Source organism: Monodelphis domestica, chromosome 4 (genome assembly GCF_027887165.1).
Source record: "Monodelphis domestica isolate mMonDom1 chromosome 4, mMonDom1.pri, whole genome shotgun sequence".
Taxonomy (NCBI): Eukaryota; Metazoa; Chordata; class Mammalia; order Didelphimorphia; family Didelphidae; genus Monodelphis; species Monodelphis domestica.
The window spans coordinates 224257105-224283780 of record NC_077230.1 but is presented as its reverse complement, the minus strand read 5'-3'; the positions used below and the strand labels follow the sequence as shown (position 1 = coordinate 224283780).

The following is a 26676-nucleotide window of genomic DNA, read 5'->3' as shown; positions in this document are numbered from 1 at the left end:
AATAGTCCATTAAAGTTTTCTCATGTCCTCTCCAATATTTGTCATTTTTCTTTTTTGTTTAATTTGCCGATCTGATGGGTGTGGATGGAACCTTAGAGTTGCTTTAATTTTTATTTCTGTAATTATTAATGATTTGAAGGGCATTTTATATTGCTATTACAAAGTTAAATTTCTCCCTGAACTGCTCATTCATATTCCTTTACCATTTATTAATTTGAGAATGGTTTTAATTTTTTTTAAACTCTTACCTTCTGTCTTAGAATCAATACAGCATATTGGTTTCAAGTCAGAAGAGTGGTAAGGGCTAGGCAATGGGCTAAGTGACTTGCCCAGGATCACACACCTGAAAAGTATCTGAGGTCAAATTTGAACTCAGGACCTCCCAACTCTAGGCCTGGGTCTAAGTCCACTGAGCCATTCAGATGCCCCCTTAATTCTTACATATTTGAATTAATTCCTTATGTATCTTGGGTATGAGAACTTTTTCAGAGAAACTTACTGCAAAGATTTTGTCCCTCAGTACACAGTACCTTTGTAATTTCAGCAGTCTTGCTTTTATTTTTCAAATCCTTTAATTTAATAAACTTTTAAATGTTATTTAACCAAAACCATCCATTTTATCTTCTGTGATCCTTTCACTCAATCATGAAATTTCCCCCTCTTCATAGTTCTGAAATGCAATTTTTAAAACTTCTCTAATTTGTTTATATGTCACCCTTAATGTCTATGTCATGTACCACTTAACTTGTTATAATTTTGGGAAATGTCAGTCTATAATTTCTGTTGACTATTTTCACATTTTTCTAATAGGTTTTGTCTCTTCCTTGTTTCCAAGGCCAAATCTGCCTAGAGGAAGTAAAATCATTAGGCATAGGTCAGGGGACAGCTTATAGCATCAGAATTCAGAAGAGGTCAGAATTCAGACTTTCCCTGTCAATTTTAACTTCCTTTGAGGTAAGGGAACAAAGAAGAAGGGGAAGAGTGGGATACCTCTAATGTGATTTTTTTCTCCTCCTTCTCATAGGTTCCCTCATAGAAAATGGGAAGAGGAAATCAGTCTGAAGTGACTGAATTTATTCTTGCAGGACTAACAGATGAGCCAGAGCTTCAGCTGCCCTTTTTCTTCATGTTCTTGGTCATCTATATGGTCACTGTGGTGGGGAACATGGGCATGATCATCTTAATTGGAATTAGTTCTCACCTCCATACTCCCATGTACTATTTCCTCAGCAGCTTGTCTGTTTTAGATGTCTGTTATTCCTCTGTTGTTACCCCTCAAATGTTAGTAGGATTCTTATTCGAAGATAAAACAATCTCCTATCCTAGGTGCATGACTCAACTCTTTTTCTTCTGTATTTTTGTAATTTCTGAGTGCTACATGCTGGCAGCTATGGCTTATGACCGCTATGTTGCCATCTGTAGCCCCCTACTGTACAATACAATCATGTCCCCACAGGTCTGCTCCTTGCTGGTGGTCTTTGTGTTTTCTGTAGGTCTTATTGATGCAGTGATACATACAGGTTGTATATTGAGGTTGCCATTTTGTGGGTCAAATATAATCAGTCATTACTTCTGTGACATTGTGCCCCTCATCAAACTCTCCTGTGCCAGCACTTATCTAGATGAGCTCCTGATTTTTGTTATTGGTGGATTCAACATGATAGCAACCAGCTTGACAATTATAATCTCTTATGCTTTCATCCTCTCCAGTATCCTGCGCATCAACTCCAAAGAGGGCAGGTCCAAAGCCTTTAGTACTTGTAGTTCCCATATCATGGCAGTTACCGTGTTTTATGGGTCTCTTATGTCCATGTATCTCAAACCGGCTTCCAGTAGCAACCTGGCCCAGGAAAAGGTGTCCTCAGTATTTTATACCACAGTGATTCCAATGCTGAATCCCCTGATCTACAGCCTGAGAAACAAGGATGTGAAGAATGCATTAAAGAAACTCATCCAAAAGAAAATATCCTCATAGTTGGAATATATTTTATTTCTATATTTCTTGCTAATAAAGTAAACATGAGAACTCAAATTTTATTTTCCATTGTCCTTTTTACTTCAAGCCTAAGTGTGTATTTTCTCCTTTTTATTCTCAATACTTCTCTGATCTGACTGAAAGACCCCCTACAATTATGGGAGATTAGTTATTTTCTGTTTTCCTGGTTCCTCTTCCACACAGCTGCCAGACTGATATTGCTAAAGTGCAGATTGGACTATGTCACATTGTGTCCCTTAATCAAATATAAACTGCTACAAAGAGAGAATTGCCATTTTTTAATTTGTATTCTTAGCACCTAGCAGTGCCTGCCACCTAAAGCATATTTAAAACACTCATTGATAGATTAATTTTTTTTTTGGAGTTTATGGAGGTTTAATCACAATGGGAGTAGGGGAAGGAGAGGGAGAGAAGGAGAGAGGAGAAAAGGGAAAAGGGAAAAGGGCTACTCAACCTCTGACCAAGGCAGAGGGAGTTTTAGGCCCAAGGCCAAGGTGGAAAGAATCAGTCCTTAACTCACGTGAGTGATCTGAAGGAAAGCTCTCTGTGGGCCTCCTCCCTGTCCAAGCTCCTAGCACAAACTGGCGCCTAGCCCTCTCCACAGGAAGTGAGCGAATTCCAGAGGCTGTTCCCTACCTCACTTCCTGTGTCTCACAAGTGCCAGTGGTTGGCTCTAGCTTGGCTTAGGACAGCCCAGGTGGGCAGTTAGTTATTTCTGATTTGTCATTGACTAGCACATGCCCGTGTAGTGTGGGTGTGCACAATTTTTGGGTGCTATACCAAGATGGAGAATTTTAAAATTCACAATCCCCCCTGATGATGATTGGGGGACTAATCTCCCCAATTGATCACTAAACATAAGCATACTGCACCCCCAAAATTTCTAACTGTAAGTGTACAAAAATTTTACCCACTAAGAGGAAAATTATAATAGTTGTAAATATGGGGAAATAGAGGAGAGAGAGAGAGAGAGAGACAGCAAACCAATGTTTTGCTGGGCGCATTGACAAAAATCAATTAGGGGGCAGTCCCCTTTGGCATAAGAGTATACATTCAAAAAATGTTCAATCAACCACACCCCAAGGTTCATTCTGGATCTTCCTGTAGTGAAAAGGTTTAGATATTTTTCTGCAAACAGTTCATTCTCTGGATTCAGTTAGTTAGCAAGCTTCTTCTCTAAAGATTTATCTCGAACAAAATTTAAATCTTGGATTTGATGAAATACAATCCCCCCTGAAGAAAGTGTTGAAAAAACACTGAGTCCAGCTGAGGATTCAAGTTTTAGTTGTGGGGGTGTGTGAGTTAATCCAAAAGGAAAACAAAACAAAATGAAAATAAAATAAAAAACAAAATCAAAAGAAAAAAAAGGGAAAAAATTAAGGGAAAAATATAGACCCTTCATATATGCATATATTTATATTAAAGAAGAATTCAAAGTCAGTATCAGAAAATAAAAAAAATCTATGTATACAAAATTTGAGAAAGCAAGAATAAAAAAAAAATTTTTTTCCCCCACAGGCCCCTGTATTAGGGTCCAGTTAAGTAATTTCTAATCCCACAAGTCTGTAGGACAGAATGCAGCATATTTTACTTCCCCATTTGCAGCCAAGGCTACAGGAAGTTGCCATACTATAGGAGAGAAAAAAGGACCAGATTTTTATTTTATATCTAGGGAAGTGTCATTCCCTCGTCTGATTTTACCTTCGTTCTCAGGGATGGAGGGAGCCAGGATGGTAGCCAACCTTTGGTACTTGTCTGTAGGTATTTTCACGAAGAGTGTGGATACAAGGAAGGCTTACATCTTAATGTCTGTCAGGTGTTGCAACCCCGAGTCTCACACTAGGTTCAAGTCCTTAGTATTGGCTTAGAAATGCATGAATCCTACCTGGATTGGTCTTTGATTTTTAGACCTGTGAGCTCTTTTGGCATTATCCAGGTCATCTCTGTGCTCCTTTTTTGATCCCGTGCCTAGAATCAGACACAAAAATTAATCATAGTCCCACAACAATTATCAATAAATGGCAGGTTCCCACAGTCTAAAGCTGTTTGGGTGCGTGTTAATAATAATAGCAAGTATATATATTTAAACTAATATTGTAGAATAAAATTAATATTGATTATATGTACCTTAAGTACATAGAAATGAGAAAAAGGGAAAAAATAAAATATTGTAAAAAAATAATAAAATAAGGAAAAGAGAAAAAAGGAAAAAAGAAAAAAAATTAAATTTAGGAATTCAATGTGTCAAAAGCAGAATAAAACAGTTCCACTTCTCAATGGGTAGTTACCTCCAATGTATGCATAGGATACAGTCAATCAGTCTCAACAGAAGATACTCTCTTTATATGAGAGCAGTGAATCCAAGAGTCCTTTTCTCCAACCTTTATAGATGTTGGAGTAGTTAACAATATTTGGAATGGTCCTTCCCAGGAAGGCTGGGTTGCTCCTATATGCTGGAAGTTCTTTATATACACGTTGTCTCCTGGGATTAATTTCTTTACTTAATAGTATTAATAATTTCTTATGATTACTTAATAATAGTAATAATGACTTAAGAAGTTTTAACGATCCTCTATTACTTTTTGACAAGATACAAGCTTCTTTGTCATTTAATCCCTTTATGATGTCTGGTTATATTTTCAGATTTAGCCTAGAATGAACACTCTCAGAGATAATAGTGCTAATTGTACATTTACTGAGAATTATTGAAAAATATCAAAATCAAGAATATTTGAAGCAAAACCAGCTACAGCCAGCAGACTCCCATTGTCTTACTCCATTTCCCACAAAGAAGCTCCCCTCAGATCTTGATACCAAGTAGCCCAAGTGCACTGAGAGTCTCTCTAGGTCATAGGATCCATGATCCCTCTGCTGGAGACTGTTGTTATCCCCTAAAACTAGAAGCTACATCAGCTCGTGGTTGCTTTGGCAGTTGTTAAAACAGATTTTACATGTTGACGAGAGGCATATTACAGACAAACCACTATGGAAAAAGAAGATATATACAGGATAAATTGGAAATCAATATAGAGAAGGCACTAAGTTTAAGGAGCTCTTACACTTCTATATAGTAAATGGGTATTATGGTTGCAGCAGGGTCTGGTCAAGGCCACATACAAAGACAAGCTGACACCCTTACTGTTCTCCATACATAACATTCTATTTTCTAATTTCTTATACTACAATTATTCCTGTTTTTATTTGAGGGTTTCTTTTTTATTTTGGAAGATTTGGATTTAAACTGCTAGTAGGAGATTACAGCATTATATCACATATATCATGTAACACAACCAGGTGGGTTTAATGGAAGGAATTTTGGGATAGTTCAATAGTAGGAAAACTATCAGCATAATTGTCCATATCAATCACAAAATCAACAGAACTCACACATCTCAATATATACAGAATTTTTTTTTACAAAATACAACACCCATTCCTTATAAAACATTAAAAAATTGGAATAAATTGAACTTTCCTCAGTCATAAAAGGCATGTATCTAAAACCATCAGCAAGTTTTATGTATAATAGAAATAAACTAAAACTCATCCCAATAAGATTCTGATCTTGTGAAACAAGAATGTCCCTTATTAGCACAACTATTTATTATTATTCTAGAAATGCTAGCTATAGCAATAAGAGAAGAAAGAGAAATTGAAGGAATTAGAATAGGCAATGAGGAAACAAAGTTATCATTTGTTGCAGATGATATGATGATATGCACAGAGAATGAACCAAAAAACTGATAGAAACAGTGAACAATTTTAGCAGAGTTGCAGGATGCAAAATAAACTATATAAATCATCAGCATTTCTGTTTGACATCAACAAAATCCAGGAGCAAGAGATAGAAAAGGAAATTCCATTCAAAATAACTATATATAAATACTTGGGGCCTTACCTATCAAAACAAGCCCAGCAACTATATGAACAAAATTACAAATTGCTTTTCACACAAATAAAGCCAGACCTAAACAAGTAGAAAAACATTCATTGCTCATGGATAGACTTAGTTAATATAACAGAAATGAAAATCCTACTTAAATCGATTCACTTATTCAGTGCCATACCAATCAAACTGCCCAAAAATTAATTCATAGAGCTAGAAAAAATAATAATAAATCCCTCTGGAAGAACAAAAGGTCAAGAATATCAAGGAAATTAATAAAAAACTTGAAGGACTAAACTTTACATGCTTATCAATATAACATAGAAATATTTCATTATATTTATGCACCACAATTGTTAGTCCTTCCCTAGTCAATAGACGTTTACTTTGTTTTTTTATTTATTTTTTTATATACTTAGTAACCATTAAGAACAATAGAAACCATTTAAATAAAATGCAAAAAAGTACAGAACCACAAATGCTGCATTGTTTACAATTTGTTTAAAAATATATGTATTATATATGTGTGCTTATGTGAGCATCCTCTGTTTTTGAGCCCCTTTGGATTTGTTTTATTTTTATATTTTTCCTTGATTTTGTGACTGTTACTTTTTTCTAATGTAATCATAGTGTATATTATTCTTATTCTCATTTCATCTCTTCATATATTTCCCTTATTTTCTTTATATTTCCAATGTTTGTCATTTCTAATAACATAATTCATTATATTCAAATATCATAATCTATTTAGCCATTTCCCCCATCATTGCACTTATGTCACTTCTAATTATCTTGTCATTAGTAACTGATTTAATGAATATTTTCATATATACACAACTTTTTACCCTCTCAATACTGTCCTCAGGGTCTAATCCTAGTAATGGCATCCCTAGGTTAATAAGCAAGAACAACTTTATAGCTCTTTATGTAAATTTCCATCTTGTTTAATATAAAAAAATCATTAACTGCTCTAGCAAAGTAATTCCAGGCCTGTTTCTCTATGTTTCTAACAGCATTTAATTTGATCATTTTTATCACATATGGTTCTCAGGTAACATGCTTTACTAAGATTATATTTAGCTAGATTGATCCTTGGGCTGCAGATACAATCTATAGCCAGGACCAAACTTTTTCCAAAACTGAGTCTTTCCAGCTTGGTCAGATCCAGTGGAAATTTTTTCCAGCACTACAATCTCTTAGGAATGCAGAATTACTTTTATAGTATGATGAATATTAAAGTAAGATGTTTGCAGAATATTTCTTCTCTCCAAGTCATTGTTGTCTTAGTAGAAACTATGAATTATGTATATGCTCAGGCTTAGACTTACTACTAATGTCATGTGGATATATGGGGGCTCTGCAGATATCTGTCATATTTAAATCATCTATGGTTCTGTTCAATATCTCTTAAACATCTTTCTTATTTTAGGAGTTAGATTTTTTTTAGCTCTAAGAGGAGATAAAGTCCTCAGCTATTTTTCTTTTGTTATCTATTTCCATCTATATATCATTTAGTTTTTCCTTTAAAAATCTGGATGCTAGAACATTTGGAGCTTCTTCAAGTACAATATTGATAATCCTTCTTTATCCACATTACCTCTCCTTACATAATATACTCTGTTCATCCTTTCAATTTTATCCATTTTAGCTCTAACTATATCAGTGATCACGATTACTAACCCTGCCTTCTCTGAGTCAGCTAAAGTATAGTAAATTCTGCCCCAGACCTTCACCTTCACTCTATGTGTCTCATGTTTGTGTGTTTCTTATAAACCACACCTTGTAAGGTCTTGGCTTTTTATCTTTTCTGTTATCCATTTTCTTCCTATGTATGAATTCATCACATTTACACTCAGGGTCATAGTTACTAGCCACTCTTTCCCATCTATTCCATTTCTCTTCACTTTGTCTTTTTCCTTCCTTCCTGCCCTATCCTTCCTCAGATGTCCAATTTTCTTTGAGCAACACCTCTCCAATTCATAGACTTCCCCCAAATCCTCCCTTATCTTTTCTTTTTGCTCTCTTAGTTCCAAATTGGCCTGTCTCTCCAAAGGTTTCTCCCTTATCTTTTAGTTATTTTTGTATTCACTTTTCCAAAAATCCCTTCCTTATCCCTCCTACTGGGCTCTTCTACTTTTTGAAGTAGAAGAAACTTCTACTTTATCCTCTCACCTTATCCCCTGTCTCTTAATATGAACTTCTTTCTAGATATCCTTCCTTTCCCTCCATTTTCTTATCCCCTTGTCCTTCCTCTTAACCCACCCTTCACTCCCTTCCTTATCCCTCCCTTCCATGTCCTCTTACTTCTTTATTACTTTTCTCCCATCACCTTATACCTGTACTTCTTGATGTATACTACCCTCTAGTCCTGGCTAAGAAATAGAAAGAAATATAAACCACCTTTACCCACCACTCCCTCCTTTACACATCCCTCTTCCCTTCTATTTTTCCTATACATTAAGAAAAAATTTACCCTTTATTTGTGTATATTGTTCTTTCTTAATCCCAGGTCTGGTGAGAGTAGGCTTCTAGTACTACACACCCTCCATTTCTCCCCTTCTTCATGACTGTTCTTCCATTCATTCCTCCTCCATATAAGATAGCCATTCTACCCTACATATTCCTGGACTATTCCATTATCATTTTGATCATTCTATTCCACTCACCTCAGCCTTGTGTATTCTTTCTTTACAATGCCCCTTCACAAAACCCAGGCAATGACATAATTCTCAGGGGGCGATAGAAGACATTTTCCTATAAAGGAATCAAACAGTTGGACTTTTTGGGTTGTGTATGATTATTCTTTCATTATCTTTGTGTGTTTCTTATAGATCAAATTTTCTGCTGACTCCTAGGCATTAATAATTGAAAATTTTAGTTTGTTAAATATCCATGTTTTTTACCCTTTATAATTATTCTCATTTTCATGGGCTAAATTATTCTTGGTTGCAAGCTTAGTTCTTTTGCTCTATGGATTTCTATGTTATGTATCCTATGTTCTTTGAATTTTGTGACTGTTAAGTCTTGTGTTATTCTGACTGTGGCTCCACAGTATTTACCTTTTTTTTCTTGTTGTTTGTAGTATTTTTTGCTTAACCTGGGAACTATGAAACTTACCAGCTTTTTCCTGTTCATTTTCATCTTTGAATCTCTTTGAAGTGGTAATTGGTAGATTTTTTCAATTTCTATTTTACCTTCTTATTCTAGAATTTATGGACATTTTTCCTGTTTATTTCTTGGAATATGGAATATTTTTATATACTTGAGAAATGAAACCTTTATCAGAGAAATTTGTTATAAAACTTTCCCCCAGTTTATTGTTTTCTTCTAATCTTGGTTGTTTTGGTTTTGTTTGTACAAAACCCTTTTAATTTAATATAATCAAAATTATTCATTTTACATTTTGTAATGTTCTCTATCTCTTGTTTGGTCATAAATTCTTCCTTTCGCTATAGATCTGACAGGTAAACTAATCTATATTCTCCTAATTTACTCATAATATCACTCTTTGTACTTAAATCATATACCCATTTTGACCTTATCTTGGTATAGGGTGTGAGATATTGATCTAAACCTAATTTTTGCCATACTGTTTTCAAATTTTTCCAGCGGTTTTTGTCTGTTAGTGAGCTCTTATCCCCAAAGCTGGGATCTTTGGCTTTATAAACACTAGATTGTTGGGGCTCTTTATTCCTAGTCTATTTCATTGATCCACCTTTCTATTTCTTAGCCAGTACTAGGTTGTTTCAATGATTACTGTTTTATAGTACAGCTTAAGATCTGGTACTCTTGGGCCACCATCTTTCACATTTTTTTTCATTTGTTCCCTTAATATTCTTGACATTTTATTACACAAGAATTTTGTTATTTTTTTCTAGTTCTATAAAATAGATTTTTGGTAGTTTGATAAGTATGGCACTAATTAAATAAATTTAGTTAAGATTGTCATTTTTGTTATATTAGCTTGGCTTACCCATGAACAATTAATTTTTTTCCACTTGTTTATGTCTGGCTTTATTTATGTAAAAAATGTTTTGTAATTGTGCTCTTATAATTCCTATGTTTGTCTTGTCAAATAGATTTGCAAGTATTTTATATGTCTGTCTGGAGTGATTTTAAGTGGCATTTCTTTTTCAAGTTCTTGCTGCTGAATTTTGTTGGAATATATAGAAATTCTGATGATTTGTGTGGGTTTATTTTGCATCCTGCAACTTTGCTAAAGTTATTAATTATTTCAACTAGTTTTTTAATTGATTTTCTAGGATTGTCTAAGTATACCATTATTTCATCCACAAAGAGTGATAGTTCAGTTTCCTCATTGCTTACTTTGATCGCTTCAATCTTTTTTCTTCTCGAATTGCTAAAGTTACATTTCTAGCACAATATTGAATAAAAGAGGTGATAATGGGCATTCTTCCTTCACTGATGATCTTATTTGGAAGGCTTCTAACCTATCCACATTGCAGATGATACTTGATGATGGTTTTAAATAAATACTACTTATTATTTAGGGAAAGGTCCTTTTATTCCTATGCTTTCCAGTGTTTTCAGTAGGAATGGGTATTGTATTTTTTTTTTTTGTCAAAGGCTTTTTCTACATCTATTGAGATAATCATGTGATTTCTGTTAGTTTGATTATTGATGCATTCAATTATGCTGATCGTTTCCCTAATATTAAACCAGCCTTGCATTCCTGGTATAAATCCCACCTCATCATAGTGAATACTCTCTGTGATAGAGTGGCAATATTTCTTGATGAACAACTGTGAATAATATATTTATTATCAGCAATACAGTTTTCAAAGACAATCAGAGATACTCATGATGAAAAGTGCAATCTGCCTCCTAGAAAGAACTGGAGTCTGAATATATACTGAAACACATTATATTTCATTTTCTTTTTTTTTCCTTTTGAGAACTCTTCCACAAAATAACTAATATGATAAAATGTTTTATATGATCACATGTGGAAAATGTATATCAGATTGCTTGCTGTCTTATGGAGGAGGGAGGTTAGGGAGGCATAGAGGGAGGAAGGGTCAAAAGAAGGGAGAGAATTTGGAGCTCAAAGCTTTTGAAAATATTTAAAATTGTTTTTACATGCAATAGACAGGAAAAGAAAATATTATTTAAGATACTGAATAAGACCTGGGAAGCCCTATTCCTATAATAATAGGGTTTTTAGGATAATATATGTCATCTCATTTTATTTTCACAAAACCCTGTGAAGTAATGGTATTAGAAGTCCAACTTTACAGATGAGAAATCTGAGGCTGGAAAAAGTTAAGCAACTTGACCAGAGGCATAAAACTAATATTTGTTAGAAGCAGGATTTGAATTCAGGGTTTCCTGATTCCAAGTCTAGTGTTCTGTTCACTGTACCACTTATCTACCCCATTAGTGTATTCCTTAAATCCTTAGAGGATAAGTATATTAGCAGGGACTAGTAGAAATGGTACTCAGTACTGGGAGGAACTGAAGATAACAATAATAATGAGATATGCTAACAATATTATTGGAAGTCTCAAAATGCATTTTTGACTTAACTATTTCCTCAGGAGCTCTACTCAATATTGGCATACTGCTTCTCAAAATCATCTTCATGTCATCTTTGGTAGGTAGTTTGTCAGTTGCCAAACCAGTAGATAAGGATATATGCTATGGAAAAGCAGAAAACAATTAGAAAAGGAGAAGCTCATAGTAATAATTAGCATTTAGATAATATTTTAATGTTTGCCAAGACATGTACATTTTATTTCATTTAGTTCTTCCTATAATACTGTGAGAGAGGTGCTGTTGTTACCTGTATTTTACAGATGAGGGAACTGAAGCTGAAAAGTAGTTGTGACTTGCATAGGGTCACACATTTAGTAAATTCCTGAGGTATAATTCAAACTCTTTTCCCTGACTCCAAGTACAGCACTCCTCAGTACTACCTTTGCTCCTTTAACAATATCTCTAGAAATATAGAATATTAGTGCTGGAAGAAGCCTTAGAGAGGACCTAGCCCTCTCTCCTTTTTAGGCAGATGAGGAAAATGAAGCGTGACTAATTAATGGCATCGAAGCTGCCCAAAGTCAGGTTTATGAGTCATTCTGTGACTTACATTCTTCTCTCTGGCCTATCTACTGGGGCTGTTGAGGGATACTTCAGAGCTTTTCTAGGTCCCCACAGCCAATACTTTTCTATTGTGGCATTAATAATCCCTCTATAGAGGAACGATTTAGCTCCAGATCCCAGAAGGCCTGTGCATGTGTAGTTTTACAAGTTTTAATTCCCAACTTATATATGGGTGATTAGCCAAAGAATCATTCAAGGAAGGGAAGTTGCAGGTGAGTGACCAGTGAATGATGAATAGATTTTAAAAGATTTTTTTGCTCTTTTCATTCATCTGGAGGCAAGACACATCAGTACTATGTAGATGAAAAGAAAATGGGCTGGAATTCAAGACATCTAAAGTTGAATCCTAGGTCTGCCACCAACTAGGCAAGTGACCTTGGGATCAATTCCTTTATTCCTCTTGACCTAAATTTCCTCATCTGTTAAATTAGGATGCTGGACTAGATGGTTGTTTCCAATTCTAACATTCTGTCAATCCTCTACTTTTAGAATTAGGAGGGGAAATCAGTTGAAAACTTAGATCAAATTTTTGCCTTATAGATGCAATGGTATACCCAAATGATAGAAACAGGTATTCTTAATAAGAATAGGACATGACCTGAGGAAGGTCTAGTGGAAACAACTTTGGGTTTGGGTAAGGATATTTGTGGCATTATTCTGTTTATGTTATTTACTATCCATGTGACTGAGAGAAAAAAATCATTTCCCTTATAAAATGGATTATAGGTCTAGAGCTGGAAGGAATCTTAATGGTTATTTGGTGGAGGCTCCTCATTTTATAGATGAACCTGAGATTTATCTGTGTGACTTTACCAAGATCATATAATTTGTCAGTATCAGAGCTAAGATTTGAACTAAGACTGCATGACTTCTAGCTCAGGAACACCAAAATTCTGTGATAAGTAAACTCATTTCATAGGGATTTTGCATCATAGAACTACTATAAGGAACTTCAGAGGTCATTTGGTCTAATCCTTTATTTATACAGAGGAGGAAACTGATGTAGAGAGAGGTTAAGCACACCTGGGATTTGAACTCATATTCCATAACTCCAAGATTTCAAGATCTGTAAGATTTCTTCTAATGCTAATATTCCATGATGCCTAAACTCATTTGGAACTCTGAAGAGGCTAAGCCAGGCAGTAATCCCATGTTACAGGTGGGAAATGGAAGAAATGAAGGGTTTCATGCCAAGTCCTAAAGCTGAATAAGGATAATATACCAATGGGTCCCCAGATACAGTTTGGGGCATTTAAAAATGCAGGTAATTGGACTAGTTAGGGTGTTCTTGTCCAAAGGCTCCCCTGCTCATCCTCAGAGAAAATAGTTTCCCCTAGACATTTTGGTGTGATTATTGCTCTGTAAGTTATATCACAGAGAAAGTTAGTGACAGAGCCAGAACGAGGATCTGGGTCTCCCAACTTCCTGTCCATCAATTTACCTATTACACCATACCTTTATGAGGCTCTGATGTGAGAGGTGGTATACCTAGAAGATAGTGCCGGAATTTATGTCAGAAGTGACCTATGTGGGTTGGAAGTCTGCTGCTTCGGATACTTGTATAAACCTGGGTAATTTGCTTAAAATCTCTGAAACTCAGTTTCCTTATCTTTAAAATGGAGACAATAAGACCCATAACCTCTACCTGATAGGGTTGTGATGAGGCTGACACAAGGTTTGTAAAATAGCTTGCAAAGTTTAAAGTACTATTTAAATGTCAATCATTATTCTCTGACCCTGAGCTGAAAGTTGGACATCCTGTGGCAATCTGTGTTAGGGACCTGTCTCTTCTATATTCTAGGTTCCATCTTTTCCAAGCCTCTCCACCTGTTTCCAAAAAAGTATTGTTTGCAATCTATAGTGCTTGTGCCAGGCTTGGTTCCCTTATGGGGCAAAGAGGCTCACTCTATACCACTTGCTGTTTGGCTCCAGCCCAATATCCGAGTCCTTTTTGGCTCCCAATTCCTTGATGTTGGGCTAATGGTCAAGTCTCCAGTTTAGAACCTCCAGGGGTTTTTTCATCAACTACAATTTATACAAAATAAGGTTCCTTAGTTATGAGATTCTGTGCTTCTGACCCTGAGATGATGAAGATGATAGTTTGACATCAGGGAAAAACTGAGAGCAAATATATAAGTGGTTTCTAAATAAATCATGGCAACTCAAAGTCTAATTGGTAATCATAATGATAATAAATCACATTTACATAATACTTATAATTTACAAAAATTTTCCCTACAACAATCCTATAGGGTATGTGGTATATTATGAGCTCTGCTATACAGATAGGGAAACTGAGACCCAGAGAGACAAAGAAACTTTCTATAGTCATTTTCTTAGCGAATGACAGAGCCAGGAGGTCAGAGTCAAATCTTCTGTCCAGTGCCCTTTTCAGAACAAATCTAGAACTTTGTAATGATGAGGATTCAGGTCATTTTAAACTGGAATATGATGTCTGCAGAATCCCTCAGAAGTAAGCAAAAAGCTCTTTCTAGGTAAGCTTCTTTTCTACCTCAAATTTATCTTAACTTTTCTTTTTTTTTTTTAAATTCTTATTCTCTTTTCTCTTTTGGTCTGACAGAGATAGAATGGAGGACTCAGAATTAGGGAGATTCTTCCAGTTCTGCTTTTGACACTTAATAGCTATGTGACATAGACAAATCATTTAATCTCTGAGTCTCTGTTTCCCTGTCTGTAAAACAGAGATGATATTACCAGTAGTACCTTTCAGTTGTGAGGCTCAAATGAAATCATGAATAAAACTACTTTAGTACTGTTCAAACTTCAAAGGCTTATAAATGCCTGTTACAGTTGTTGTTATTATTATGATTCACAGTGACAATTATAGTATTCATTTGACACTTATTCATCTGCTACAGGCAATGCAATTTGCTGATATTTGGGTGGATACACAGAAGATTAAAATTAGGACCTCCCCTTAGGGAAGATGAGTAAGACTGAAGCATAGCTTGTTAAAATGGAAAAAAAAGAATATATTTTGAATAGTTTGCTGCAAGTTTTTTTTTTCTTTTGATGCCATTTAAGTGAGCCTATTGTCTAGATGAGCAAGGTAATGAGAAGTCTCTAGATAAACTTTGGAGATTAAACAGCATGTAAATTAGCACAGCTGGTAAGCCTGGGCTATTGAGAAAGGGATAGGGAAAGAGCATCAGGCCCTTTCACAAGAAGTATGATAGAGCAGGTGGCCACCTAAATAATTTAATCAAGGAATCCTAAGGAGCCGCCCCTCCTTTCTCATCTGTCTCCTGCATGGCTTCACAGTGATGCCTTAAGTCTCTTGAGAGGAGTTATTGTGAGAGAGAGGGATTGGGGGTGGGTGGGTTGAAGTGGATTTGGCTTTAAAACTCCCACATACTCATGCGTATAGTGAAAAAAGCCCTAAATTTAGCATAGGATCATATATTTAGAGATTCTACCAGATTTAGACCAATTCTTCTGGTCCAATCCTCATTTGATAGAGGAGGAATGAATTGCAGAAAGGTTAAATGATTTGCTGGACATGACCTAAAAAAGTAATAAAAGTAGTAAAGTAAGCAGTCAAACTCTGGTCTTCTGACTTGAGATCCAATTTCTATTGTGCCATGATGACGGGCTAAGAATACTTACTAGATTAGATATATGACCTTGAGTGGAGTTTCTTGGAGACTCAGTTTCCTCATCTGTAATATGGGTAGCATGATACTTGACCTACCTACAACACAGATTAACTATTAGAAAGGCTCATGGAAGTGTTCATTTGGATTTGATTATACATATGCATTCCAGGATTTGTGAAGGAGCTTTATAGATATTTTTCCAAGGAGAAATGATGACTAATTATGACAAAACTGGCAGATGACAGAACAGAGGCTCAAACTTGGGTCTTCAGATGTTAAGTTCTTGGCTCTTTCCAATATGCTTGGCTTTGAAAGGCAAACACTTCAAGGTGGGGATAGCAAATGAAGTATTGATTGTCTTTTACATAGCAGCATGGGTGAATTTATTACAACCTTTTTGGAAAGGAGGTTTGGATGTGAGTTGGGGATATAGAAAAAAAAGTTGGGAAGTTACTAGGAGTTGGGGATGGAGAGGAGAGAGGAAGTACCACCAAGGCAAAAAAAAGTGAGTGAAGTGGAAGAGAGAGCATATCAGAAATACCATTCACTTAATAATTTTGCCAAGGCTTTGTTCTATATGGGAGTGAGATATCTAGTGGTGGGGCAAGAAGAAGGGGGTGGATATACTTTCCTTCTTTTTTGAAACCCTTACCTTCAATCTTAGAATCAATACTGTGTATTGGTTCCAAGGCAGAAAAGTGATAAATGCTAAACAATGGGGGCTAAGTAACTTGTCCAGGATCACACAGCTAGGAAGTGTCTAAGATCATATTTGAACTCAAGACCTCCTATCTCTGGCCTGATTCAATCCACTGAGTCTCCTGGTTGCCTTCTGGATATTATTTAAAATCAAGAATTCTTTTCACTATAACCTTTAAATTGATTACAGAGATGATGTCTTCTTCATCTTTGTGTACCATCCCACTCTCAGCACATGTGGAGATCTTGCACATAATTGCATAATAAATGTTTGTGGAATTGAATTTTATGACCTTGAGTAAATAAAAAAAGTTTCTCCCTTCCCCTTTTAAAGGCTGGGTACTTAAGATGCTTAGAGGAAGAGCTGAAAGGGAACTTACATATCATCTAGTCCAACCTTCTCATTTTACAGATGAGGAAACAAGTGCAGAGAATGTTATAACTTATCCAAGTATTCACAGATGTACAGAAGCAGGATTGGGTTTTGGAGCCAGGGCTTGGCAAGACAAAAACCATTGCTGTTCCCCCCCACCCCCCATGCCTGAGCTGCCTTAGCTTAGCTGGAAAATCTTCATAGACCCCACCAATAGCAAGAACACATTGTCCTAACCGTATGCATAGTTCTTCAGCTTGCCCATTTCCCAAAGTACTAGAGGTGGCAGGAGGGAAGAATGAAGGGAGTTTCTAATAAACAAAATAGTACTTTCTTTGCCTGGAATGTTCTCATTCTTCTCCACTTGTGTAAATGTAGGGAATATGAGAAACTGGAAATGAGGCATTAAGAGAATTATAGAGGGGAAGAAAGAAGGTGGAATGACCAAAAGAAAGAAACTAAAGAAGCAGAAAAGGCAATTGGGAAAATGTCTCAATTGCCATCTTAGAAGTGCCTTCACTTCCTTGTACTACTCTGAGTTAGAACATTAATAATTTTCCTAGGTGGTGATTGGTGGTGGTGGTGGTGCTTTTTTTTTTCCTCCACAGAGCCATTGTTGAAACTCAATGTCTATCTCCATTAGAGAATCTTTCTGACTGATCTTGGATAGTAGATCTAGTATTTGAAATGTTCAACTTGTCCAATCCCCTCATTTTATAGATAAGGAAACTATGACTTAGAATCTGTTTATTAAACATGTAATATGCTCTAGGCACTATGCTAGGCATGAGAAAATCGAAGTGATTTGCTGACGGTCACACAGTAAGAAGCAGAATATGATCCTGTAAAAACTCCAGAGACGGGGCAGCTGGTTAGCTCAGTGGATTGAGAGCCAGGCCTAGAGACGGGAGTTCCTAGGTTCAAATCTGGCCTCAGACACTTCCCAGCTGTGTGACCTGGGCAAGTCACTTGACCTCCATTGCCTAGCCCTTACCACTCTTCTGCTTTGGAGCCAATATACAGTATTGACTCCAAGATGGAAGGTAAGGGTTTAAAAAACAAAACAAAACTCCAGAGATAGTTTTCTTTCTACTGTACTAAAGTTGGCAAATTATGACCAATCACTTGAAATATTCCAAAGTACCTACATATAGCTAAATTGATTCTTATATGGAGAATATTATGATCTTATTGATAGATCATTAGATTGAATGTTAGAAAAATCTAAGTGACTCAGTGGATTGATAGCCAGGTCTAGAGATGAGAGGTCTTAGGTTCAAATCTAACCTCAGACACTTCCTAGCTGTGTCACCCTGGGCAAGTCACTTCACCCCCATTTCCTAACCCTACCACTCTTTTGCCTTAGAACCAAAACACAGTGTTGATTCTAAGATGAAAGGTATGGGTTTTTTAAAAAAATGAAAAAAAGAAAATCTAAATTTTAGTCCTTTTTCTACCATTAAATTGCCCCTATTTTAACTGGGAATAATAACTTTTGTAGCATCTATTTTAAAAGACTTATAGGAGGATCTAATAAATTAATTCTATAAAAGTGCTGTACCTAGGGATTATGTAAATGTGAACTTTTGTGACATACATATAGATTTATTTTAAACATAAGTTATTGATAGTTTTTACTGATGAAATGTGCTTGACTAATACTTTGTGAAAAGTAGCCCCATACTGACCTGTTAGTGTAAGGAAAAAAGAAAGGGAAGAATAAAGGAGCAATAGATCAGTGGAGGAGTAGGAGAGAGGTATGATCTATATGTGAAAAGATAAACAGGAGAAGTCATACTGTTTTGGAAATCTTATAAGATAAAGGAAATATAGTCTGGGAGAAGTGTTATGGATTGATTAGAGAGGGGAAAATCTCTTCCCAACTTTTCAAAAAAGGGAAAGGAAGAAAATTATTAAATTATTGGTAAATGCAGTGGACTTCAATTCCTGGCAACATTCTAGAATGGATTTTTAAAAATTTGGTTAAAGAATATCTAGAAAATGAAGTGGTGATCTCAAAAAGTCAGCATAGCTTTATGAAGATATCATGCTCTGCTAATCATATTGTTTTTCTGGCAGATTAAACAAACTCATAGATGGGGAGAATGCTTAATATGTAGTTTGCAAAAACTTCAGTAAAATATCTGACATGCTATTTTTGTGGAAAGATAGCAAAATGTAAGTTAGTCAAAAGTAAAATTAGATGTATTTATAATTGGTTGACAGGGCAGACCAAAAAAGTAGTTGTTAATGATTCAGTGTCTGCATAGAAATTGTATATAGTGGAATATCTAGAAAATCTTTGGTTGGCCCCATGCTACTAAACATTTGTATTAATTATCTGATTTAAAGAATAAATGATATGCTTAACAAATTTGCAAATGATTGACCCCAAATCAAGAAGAATAGTTAACACATCTGCATGAAAGTGCCAAGATTTAAAGAGATTTTGACAAAATAGAAGATCAAATTTAACAGGGATAAAGGCATCACAAATGGGTTCCAAGAATTTGTTTTCCAAGTACAAAATGTGGGAGGCATAGTTAGTAGTTTGTCTGAAAATGATCTCAGGGTTTAGATGCATTGAAAGCTTGATACAAATTATCTTTGTGATATGGCAGGCAAAAATCACATTATGTGATAATGGGTTATGTTAAGAGAAGGAGAGCTTCCAGGAATACAGAATGGACCATCTGATTGTACTCCGTCCTGTTCTGTTTCCGTAGTACAGTATGACCTTGTTTTAAGTGACCAATCTGTTCCAAGACACTTTGCATAAGTTGAAAATTTCACATAATAATGCATGGCATTAGTTAATAAGTATTTCTTTTCCAAACATTCCTAGGCATTTTACAACTTTTCTTATGTTTATGAGAGTTACCAGCAACACTACTCTTGTGCTTTGGGGCCATTATTAATAACTAAAGAAACAAAGAGACGCATTGCTCCAATTCAGATAGGACTTGTTGCAAGCCAGAACTCTGGACAAAGACTAATGCAGGACCTAATGATTGGCTCAAAACAATGTAATGACTCACACTTAATGGTCTTCAGAGTGAGAATGAGCATGATTGGGCAAACTGCTGCAAGACTTTAAAAAACACTTGGGAAAATGGTGTGAATTTAGTTGGTGATTAAATATTTTTTTAATTTTAAGTATTTTTCTGCCTTTATTTTTTTCAATTGCCAATAACATTTACCTGAATTCTGGTCTTTTGTTACCATAAAATGAGTCCCTGCTGTAGTGTTTTCTGTCCTGAGTACAATATTTTAGGAAAGACATGGATAATGTAGAGAATATGCAAAGGAAGGCAATCAGGATGATGAAGTGCTTTAAGAACATGCCATATGAAAATTGGCTGAAGGACCTTGGAATGTTTAGTCTGGAGAACAGAAGGTTCTGCTCTTCAAATATTTGAAGGACTTATATAAAAATGGGATTAAACTTGTCCTCTTTGGCACCAGGTAGAATGACTAAGAGGGCTGAGAAGATTTTACAAAAAAGGTAAGTTGAGGTTTTAATATCAGGGAAAGCTTCCTCACATGTCAGGTTATTGCAAAATGACCACCTCTGGAGGTAGCAGCTTCCCCCTCATTAGAGGTTTTCAGGCAAAGACAGATTGACCACTTTACAGTACTGCTAATAATAGCTAACACTGATCTAGTATCTACTATGTTCTAGTCACTGTGCTAAGCACTCTACAAATATTATCTCATTTCATCCAAACATTAACTCTGGGAGGAATGTGCTATTATTTCACCATTTTACAGTTGAAGACTGAGGCAAACAAAAGGTACATGATTTGTCCAAGGGCACAGAACCAGTAAGTGTGTGAGAGAGAATTTGAACTCAGGTCTTCCTGACTCCAGTGCCCAGTGCTCTATTTATTGGGGCACCCATCTTTATTAGGGGCCATCCCCAATAGCCATGTTGTATAAAGTATTTTTATTTTTTAGATAATGGGTTGGATAGTTGGCAGGTGAGATTCTTTCCTGTGAAGTTGTTGTCTGGCCTGGCAATAGAACTGCAGCAATAAGCGAGTGAATTTCCCAATAGGTAGGGGAAGGTAGACTCTGTGGCTCCTGGGGAGGACTTTGTTAATCACAGCAAGCAGTATTGTGGAAGTCAAATAGAAAGGGATCCCCTGGGCTGCACAGGGACTTAGAGACGCAAAAACAAACTTGCAGTCCTGTGTCTTTATTCATATGTTAAATGTTTCCCAATTACATTTTAATCTGGTCCTTCCCCACAGAGTTTTTCTGCTTGCAGCTCTCTGGTGTGATAATAGTTCTTTGACAGCTGAGGCTCAAACATGCTCACTATTTTCTTATATAGATGTATAATCAAGGGTAAAGAGTGACATGGCTAGAGTGGTTGGAAAGCTTAAGAAGAGAGTCCAAAACTCACCTGGATGGTACTTACTCTCTCCTTAGGGAGTCTCTGGGCAAAAGTTAGAATGTAAGCTTTTTGAAGCAATCCTCAGTATCAACCAAAGTGACTGGTATTTTTTAAATACTTAAATGCTTACTTAATTGAATTGAATGGAAAAAATGAAAAGATGAGCATAAGTTTGCAAAAGATCCCAGATTTTTAGTGGATTCAATATGAGTCAACAGTGTGATATGACAGCCAAAATCAATCAATCAAGAAAGAAACATTTATTAAGTGCTTTTTCTGTGCCAGGCATGGTGCCAAGTGTTGGAGATACAAAAAAGGTAAAAGATATTTCTTGCCCTCAAGGAGCTCACAATCTAATGGGAGAGACAACAAGCAAACACATGCATAAACAAACTTTATACAATATAAATAGGAAATAAGAAAGGGAAGGCACTAGAATTAAGAGGAGTAGGACAAGGCTTCTTGTAGAAGATGAGATTTTATTTGGAACTTAAAGAAAGCCAGGGAAGTTGGTAGGAAAGGAATGAGAGTGTCCCAGGTATGGTGGACCATCAGAGAATGTCACCAGAGTCAAGAGATGGAGTATCTTATTTGTGGAATAGCCAAGAGACCTGTGTCACTGGATGATGCAATCTTGGGCTGCATTAAAAGAAGCACAATATTCGGTATTATGATCAAGTGTTTTATCCCATTCAGAACACATCTAGAGTATCATGTTCATTTCTGGTGGCCACATTTTAGCTAAGACGTTGATAAGCTGGAGAGAATCCAGAGGATTCCATGGCTACCATGATGTTCAAGGGCCTTGATATTAATGCCATATGAGGACTAATTGTGAATATTGGAAATTTTTGGTCTGAAGAAAGGAATGAAAGGGGAGAGAAGTGGACATGATAGCTCTCTACAAATATTTGAGCAGTTGTCACCTATAAGGGGAATTAGACACTGTTCTACCTGATTCCAGAGGTCAGAATTAGGAACAATAGTAGAAGATGCAAGGAAGCAGATTTAACCTTGGCTTTAGGAAGCTGTTCCTATTCATTCAACTTATGCAAAAGTTGATTGGGGGGGCAGCTGGGTAGCTCAGTGGATTGAGAGCCAGGCCTAGAGACGGGAGGTCCTAGGTTCAAATCCGGCCTCAGCCACTTCCTAGCTGTGTGACCCTGGGCAAGTCACTTGACCCCCATTGCCTACCCTTACCACTCTTCTGCCTTGGAGCCAATACACAGTATTGACTCCAAGACGGAAGGTAAGGGTTTAAAAAAAAAAAGTTGATTGGGCTGACTTAAGAAGCAATGAGTTCACATGTCCTGGAAGTCTTCAGGCAATGTCTAGCTGACCACTTAGTGAAATTGTATTGAAGAAAGTTTTGTTCTGGTGAGGGTTGGGACCAGATGTCCTCTGCAACTTCTTTCAGTTCTGAGACTCTAATTTCATGAAAACCATGTCCTCGATATGAACGCATGGCATGGAGTCAGAAGATACCATTGGGAATCCAGGCTCAAACTTTTATTAGGATGTTTGGTTTTTTTTTTTTTTTTACAATACCTAACTTTGAACATGCTTTCAAACCTCTGTCTGCTTCAGTTTCCATATGCAATAGGGAGCATAACAAATATAATTTATCTGCGGGATCTGGTGAAATAGTGGCTGTAAAGTTCTTCATGGATTGTAAATCACTGTATAAATAAATGTAGGCCGTAGTTCATTTTATTTAATGCTATTTATTTAGTGACCAGTAGCTCCTTAAAATAAGGCTTCTTGAGGTCAAGTAGTTTTGTTAGTTTTTTATAAATCTACAGAGCCTTTCACAGTACCTAGTAGGCATTTAATAGGCTTGTTGATTAAATGTTGGCTTATTTTTTCAAATTTGTATCCTGGCACCTGGTACAGCATCTAGTACCATGTAATAGTAGATATTTAATGACATTTTATTGAATTGAATCATTAATTTTACAAAAGAAATTACTGTATCATTCCTAGAAAGAGCTCCCCCAAAGCAGTGTAGTATAGTGAACAAATATTTGCTAAGGTCCAACAATATTCTTTTTTTCTTCCTTTCTCCTCTTCCTCAAAGACCTTATCATGAACCTCTCTCATGGTTTCAATGATTGCATCTTTCCATAAATAAATTTCAGATCTCTTCATCCACTCCTGGTCATTTCCTGAACACGAGTCCTGCATTACCAGCTATCTATTCGATATTTCAAATTGGATATCCCAAAAGCATTTAAAATTCATCATCTCCCAAACAGAATTAATTATCTTTTCCTTCAAATACAACTTTCTTCTGAATGTCCTTATTTCTGTCAGAGGTACTACCATCCTTTCAGGCATTCAGATTTATAACCTCAGAGGTATTCACTACTTCTGACTCTCCTTTACCCTATATGTTAGAGGCAGTTAAGAAATATAGCAGATAGGGAAAGTACCAAACCTAGAGACAGGAAGATTTTGTGTTCAAACCCAGTCTAAGACACTGGCTAGCTGTCTGATAGTGGGCAAATCCCTTAACCTCTATTTGCCTCAGTTTCCTTGTTCATAAAATGATATAATAATAGATAATAATAGCCCCTATCTTTCAGGGTTGTTATGAGGATCAAGTGAGATAATAATTGTAAAGCAAATAGCACAAGATCTGACAAAAAGTAAGTGCTATATAAATGTTAGTTATTATTATTGTGTTAAATCATTTGCAAAATTTTTGTTGACTCCACTTCTACAACCTCTCTCATCTATCCCTTGCTCTCCATTACCCTAATTTAGATCTCATTACCTTTCTTCACTCAAAAGACCCTTTAGGGACATTAGACTTTGACTTTTGGTTCTCCTTTTGCTGTTCACTTGTTATAGTTGTGTCCTATTCTTTGTGAGTTCATTTAGAATTTTCTTGACAAAGATACTGGAGTAGTTTAACCCATTTCCTTTTCAAGCTCATTATCTGAGGAAACTGAGGTAAATGAGGTTGTGACTTGCCCAGGGTCACACAGCTAGTGAATAACTGAATTCAGATTTAATTGCCCTCTAGCAAGCAAAAAAGGCTACCAAAACATTTAATCTTAAAATTATTTTTTTTTCACAAAGCATGTGGGGGAGAGACAGATAGACAGACAGACAGAGAAGAAATAAAGATAGAGAGACAGAGAGAGTCAGAGAGAACAGAGACAGAGAGACAGAGCCAGAGAGAGATAGATAGAGGGGGAAACAGAGAGACAGAAAGACACTAAGAATTTATTAAGCACTTACTATGTTACAAAGGGAATAAACTTCCATCACACTAAGGGCTCCTTTCCCTCTGTTTGGATCAGAGTCTGCCAAAAAATAATGACACTAGCAGGTGACACCCAGCAACTTTAATGTATCATTATTACTGTGGGTCCTCGAGCCAGTGGCACATCAGCTACCTTTTGTCCTTTCCTTGGATTGGTACTCATTTTGCATCTGAGTAAGCTCTCTTTTTCCTCTCTGTTGACCTTTGTTAATTATCTACATTTATTGCTATGGTCTCTTTTGGACCTCCATGCCTGCTTCTAGCATTTTTGATTGCTCATCTTGAAGCCGGGGCCTCCACCCATTGTACTCACTATGGTCTCCCAGAAGCTGCTTTATTAATCTCAGTGGCTTTTTTCTCAATCCTTTTTGGGCATGCTCTTTTAGTTCATCCAAATCTTGGAGAACTGAATATTTTTAGAGAGGGCTTTTTCAGCCATAGCAGCAGGGAAAAGAGAGGTTATTTCCAACTTCTCCTGGTTTCAGGAGCAACCAGCTTCCCTGCCTGCTGTGCAATGATTTTTACAGTCAAATCTTTTTTTTTTTAACCCTTACCTTCCATCTTGGAATCAATACTGTGTATTGGCTCCAAGGCAGAAGAGTGGTAAGGGCTAGGCAATGGGGGTTAAGTGACTTGCCCAGCTAGGAAGTGTCTGAGGTCAAATTTGAACCTAGGACCTCCCATCTCTAGACCTGGCTCCCAATCCACTGAGCAACCCAGCTCCCCTCTACAGTCAACTCTTAATAGAGGTGGAAGTATTATTGTTAATAATGAAACTTAGCATGACCCCAAGGGAACAATCTGAATGAACCTACTGATAGAATCACTGATGGTTTTGTACATTTCCCCAACAGGTTCCCCTCCAGAGACACATCAAAACTGATGAATCCAGTCAATCATACTCAGGTGACAGGATTTGTACTCTTGGGTCTTTCTCAGGCATGGGAGCTCCGGATTTTCTTCTTCATGGTGTTTCTCACTGTGTACTTTTGTACAGTCATGGGGAATCTACTTATTGTAGCCATCGTGTCCTCTGACCCCCACTTGCACACAACCATGTACTTTCTCCTTGCCAACCTCTCTTTCCTTGACTTCTGCTACTCTTCTATCACTTCCCCCAGGATGCTGGCTGACCTGCTCTCCGGCAACCCAACCATCTCCTTTGGGGGTTGCCTCACTCAACTCTTTTTTTTCCACTTCATTGGGGGCATCAAAATCTTTCTTCTCACCGTCATGGCATATGACCGCTACGTTGCCATCTCCCAGCCACTACGCTACCCACTTATTATGAATCAGGGAGTTTGTGGGCTCTTTATGGCAGGTTCCTGGGTAGGGGGCTTCATCCATTCAATCGTTCAGGTTGCCCTGACTGTCCAACTGCCATTTTGTGGGCCCAACAAATTAGACAACTTTTATTGTGATGTTCCCCAGTTGATCAAGCTGGCCTGCACTGATACTTTTGCACTGGAGCTGCTAATGGTCTCCAACAATGGCCTGGTTACACTCATGTGCTTCCTGGTACTCCTGGGATCCTACACAGCTCTTCTTATTATGCTTCGGAGCCATTCCCGAGAGGGCCGGAGCAAAGCTTTGTCCACTTGTGCCTCCCACATTGCTGTCGTGACGCTGATCTTTGTTCCTTGTATCTATATCTATGCTCGGCCTTTTCGGACCTTCCCCATGGACAAGGCAGTCTCTGTCCTATACACCATGGTCACCCCTATGCTCAATCCTGCCATATACACCCTGAGGAACAAGGAAGTAATTGATGCCATGAAGAAACTATGGAGGAAGTACATAGTCACACGAGGGAAGCAGGAGCACTGAACCGGCAGAACTTTAGTGGGAAGATGGACAGGAGAATCGGATAGTGTCTTTGAGATGCTTTTTAGATGAAACAAGCCTAGGAAGTAGTCAGAGTACTCTGCTTATTGTTTCTCCATTGCTCATGGGATCTTTCCACTTCAGAAGTGTGAAAAAAAAATAAGTCTAAGCTGAACTTTTAGACAAGTTGGAACTCATAATCATGGCCAAGGGACACCAGCCATGCAATTTAAGGGAGATGGCTTTTTGACATCATGGAAATCGTGACCTATTTCTCAGCAGTTTTTGGAAAGGGATTTCTGGTAAGGTCTGATATTTGCCCTCCCTTGATAACTTCATCTTCTTCATATATCTTGAGATATGAAGATATCCTTAATACTTTAAAAATTATATTTTGGGATTCTCGCTCTGTGTATATGTATATATATGTAAATATATACATATGTAACATGCATATGTATTATATAGTTGTTTGTTTTCTTACAGATATT

General features: G+C 36.7%; 2 protein-coding genes across 2 annotated transcripts; both read left to right on the top strand.

Annotated features, from left to right (window-relative positions):
* Positions 1–866: 866 nt before the first annotated feature.
* Positions 867–2032, top strand: LOC100619141 (olfactory receptor 8D4). Its single transcript, XM_003341293.4, has one exon. It carries the CDS (start codon positions 1040–1042, stop codon positions 1973–1975), a length of 936 nt encoding a protein of 311 aa, XP_003341341.1. The 5' UTR covers positions 867–1039; the 3' UTR covers positions 1976–2032.
* A 23072-nt stretch (positions 2033–25104) lies between these two features.
* Positions 25105–26188, top strand: LOC100030404 (olfactory receptor 4D5). The gene has a single exon (XM_001379882.3). It carries the CDS (start codon positions 25244–25246, stop codon positions 26186–26188), a length of 945 nt encoding a protein of 314 aa, XP_001379919.2. The 5' UTR covers positions 25105–25243.
* Positions 26189–26676: the final 488 nt, after the last annotated feature.

Excerpts from the sequence above, each read along its gene's own strand:
- LOC100619141 (XM_003341293.4), top strand. The coding sequence starts at position 1,040 with ATGGGAAGAGGAAATCAGTCTGAAGTGACTGAATTTATTCTTGCAGGA.
- LOC100030404 (XM_001379882.3), top strand. The coding sequence starts at position 25,244 with ATGAATCCAGTCAATCATACTCAGGTGACAGGATTTGTACTCTTGGGT.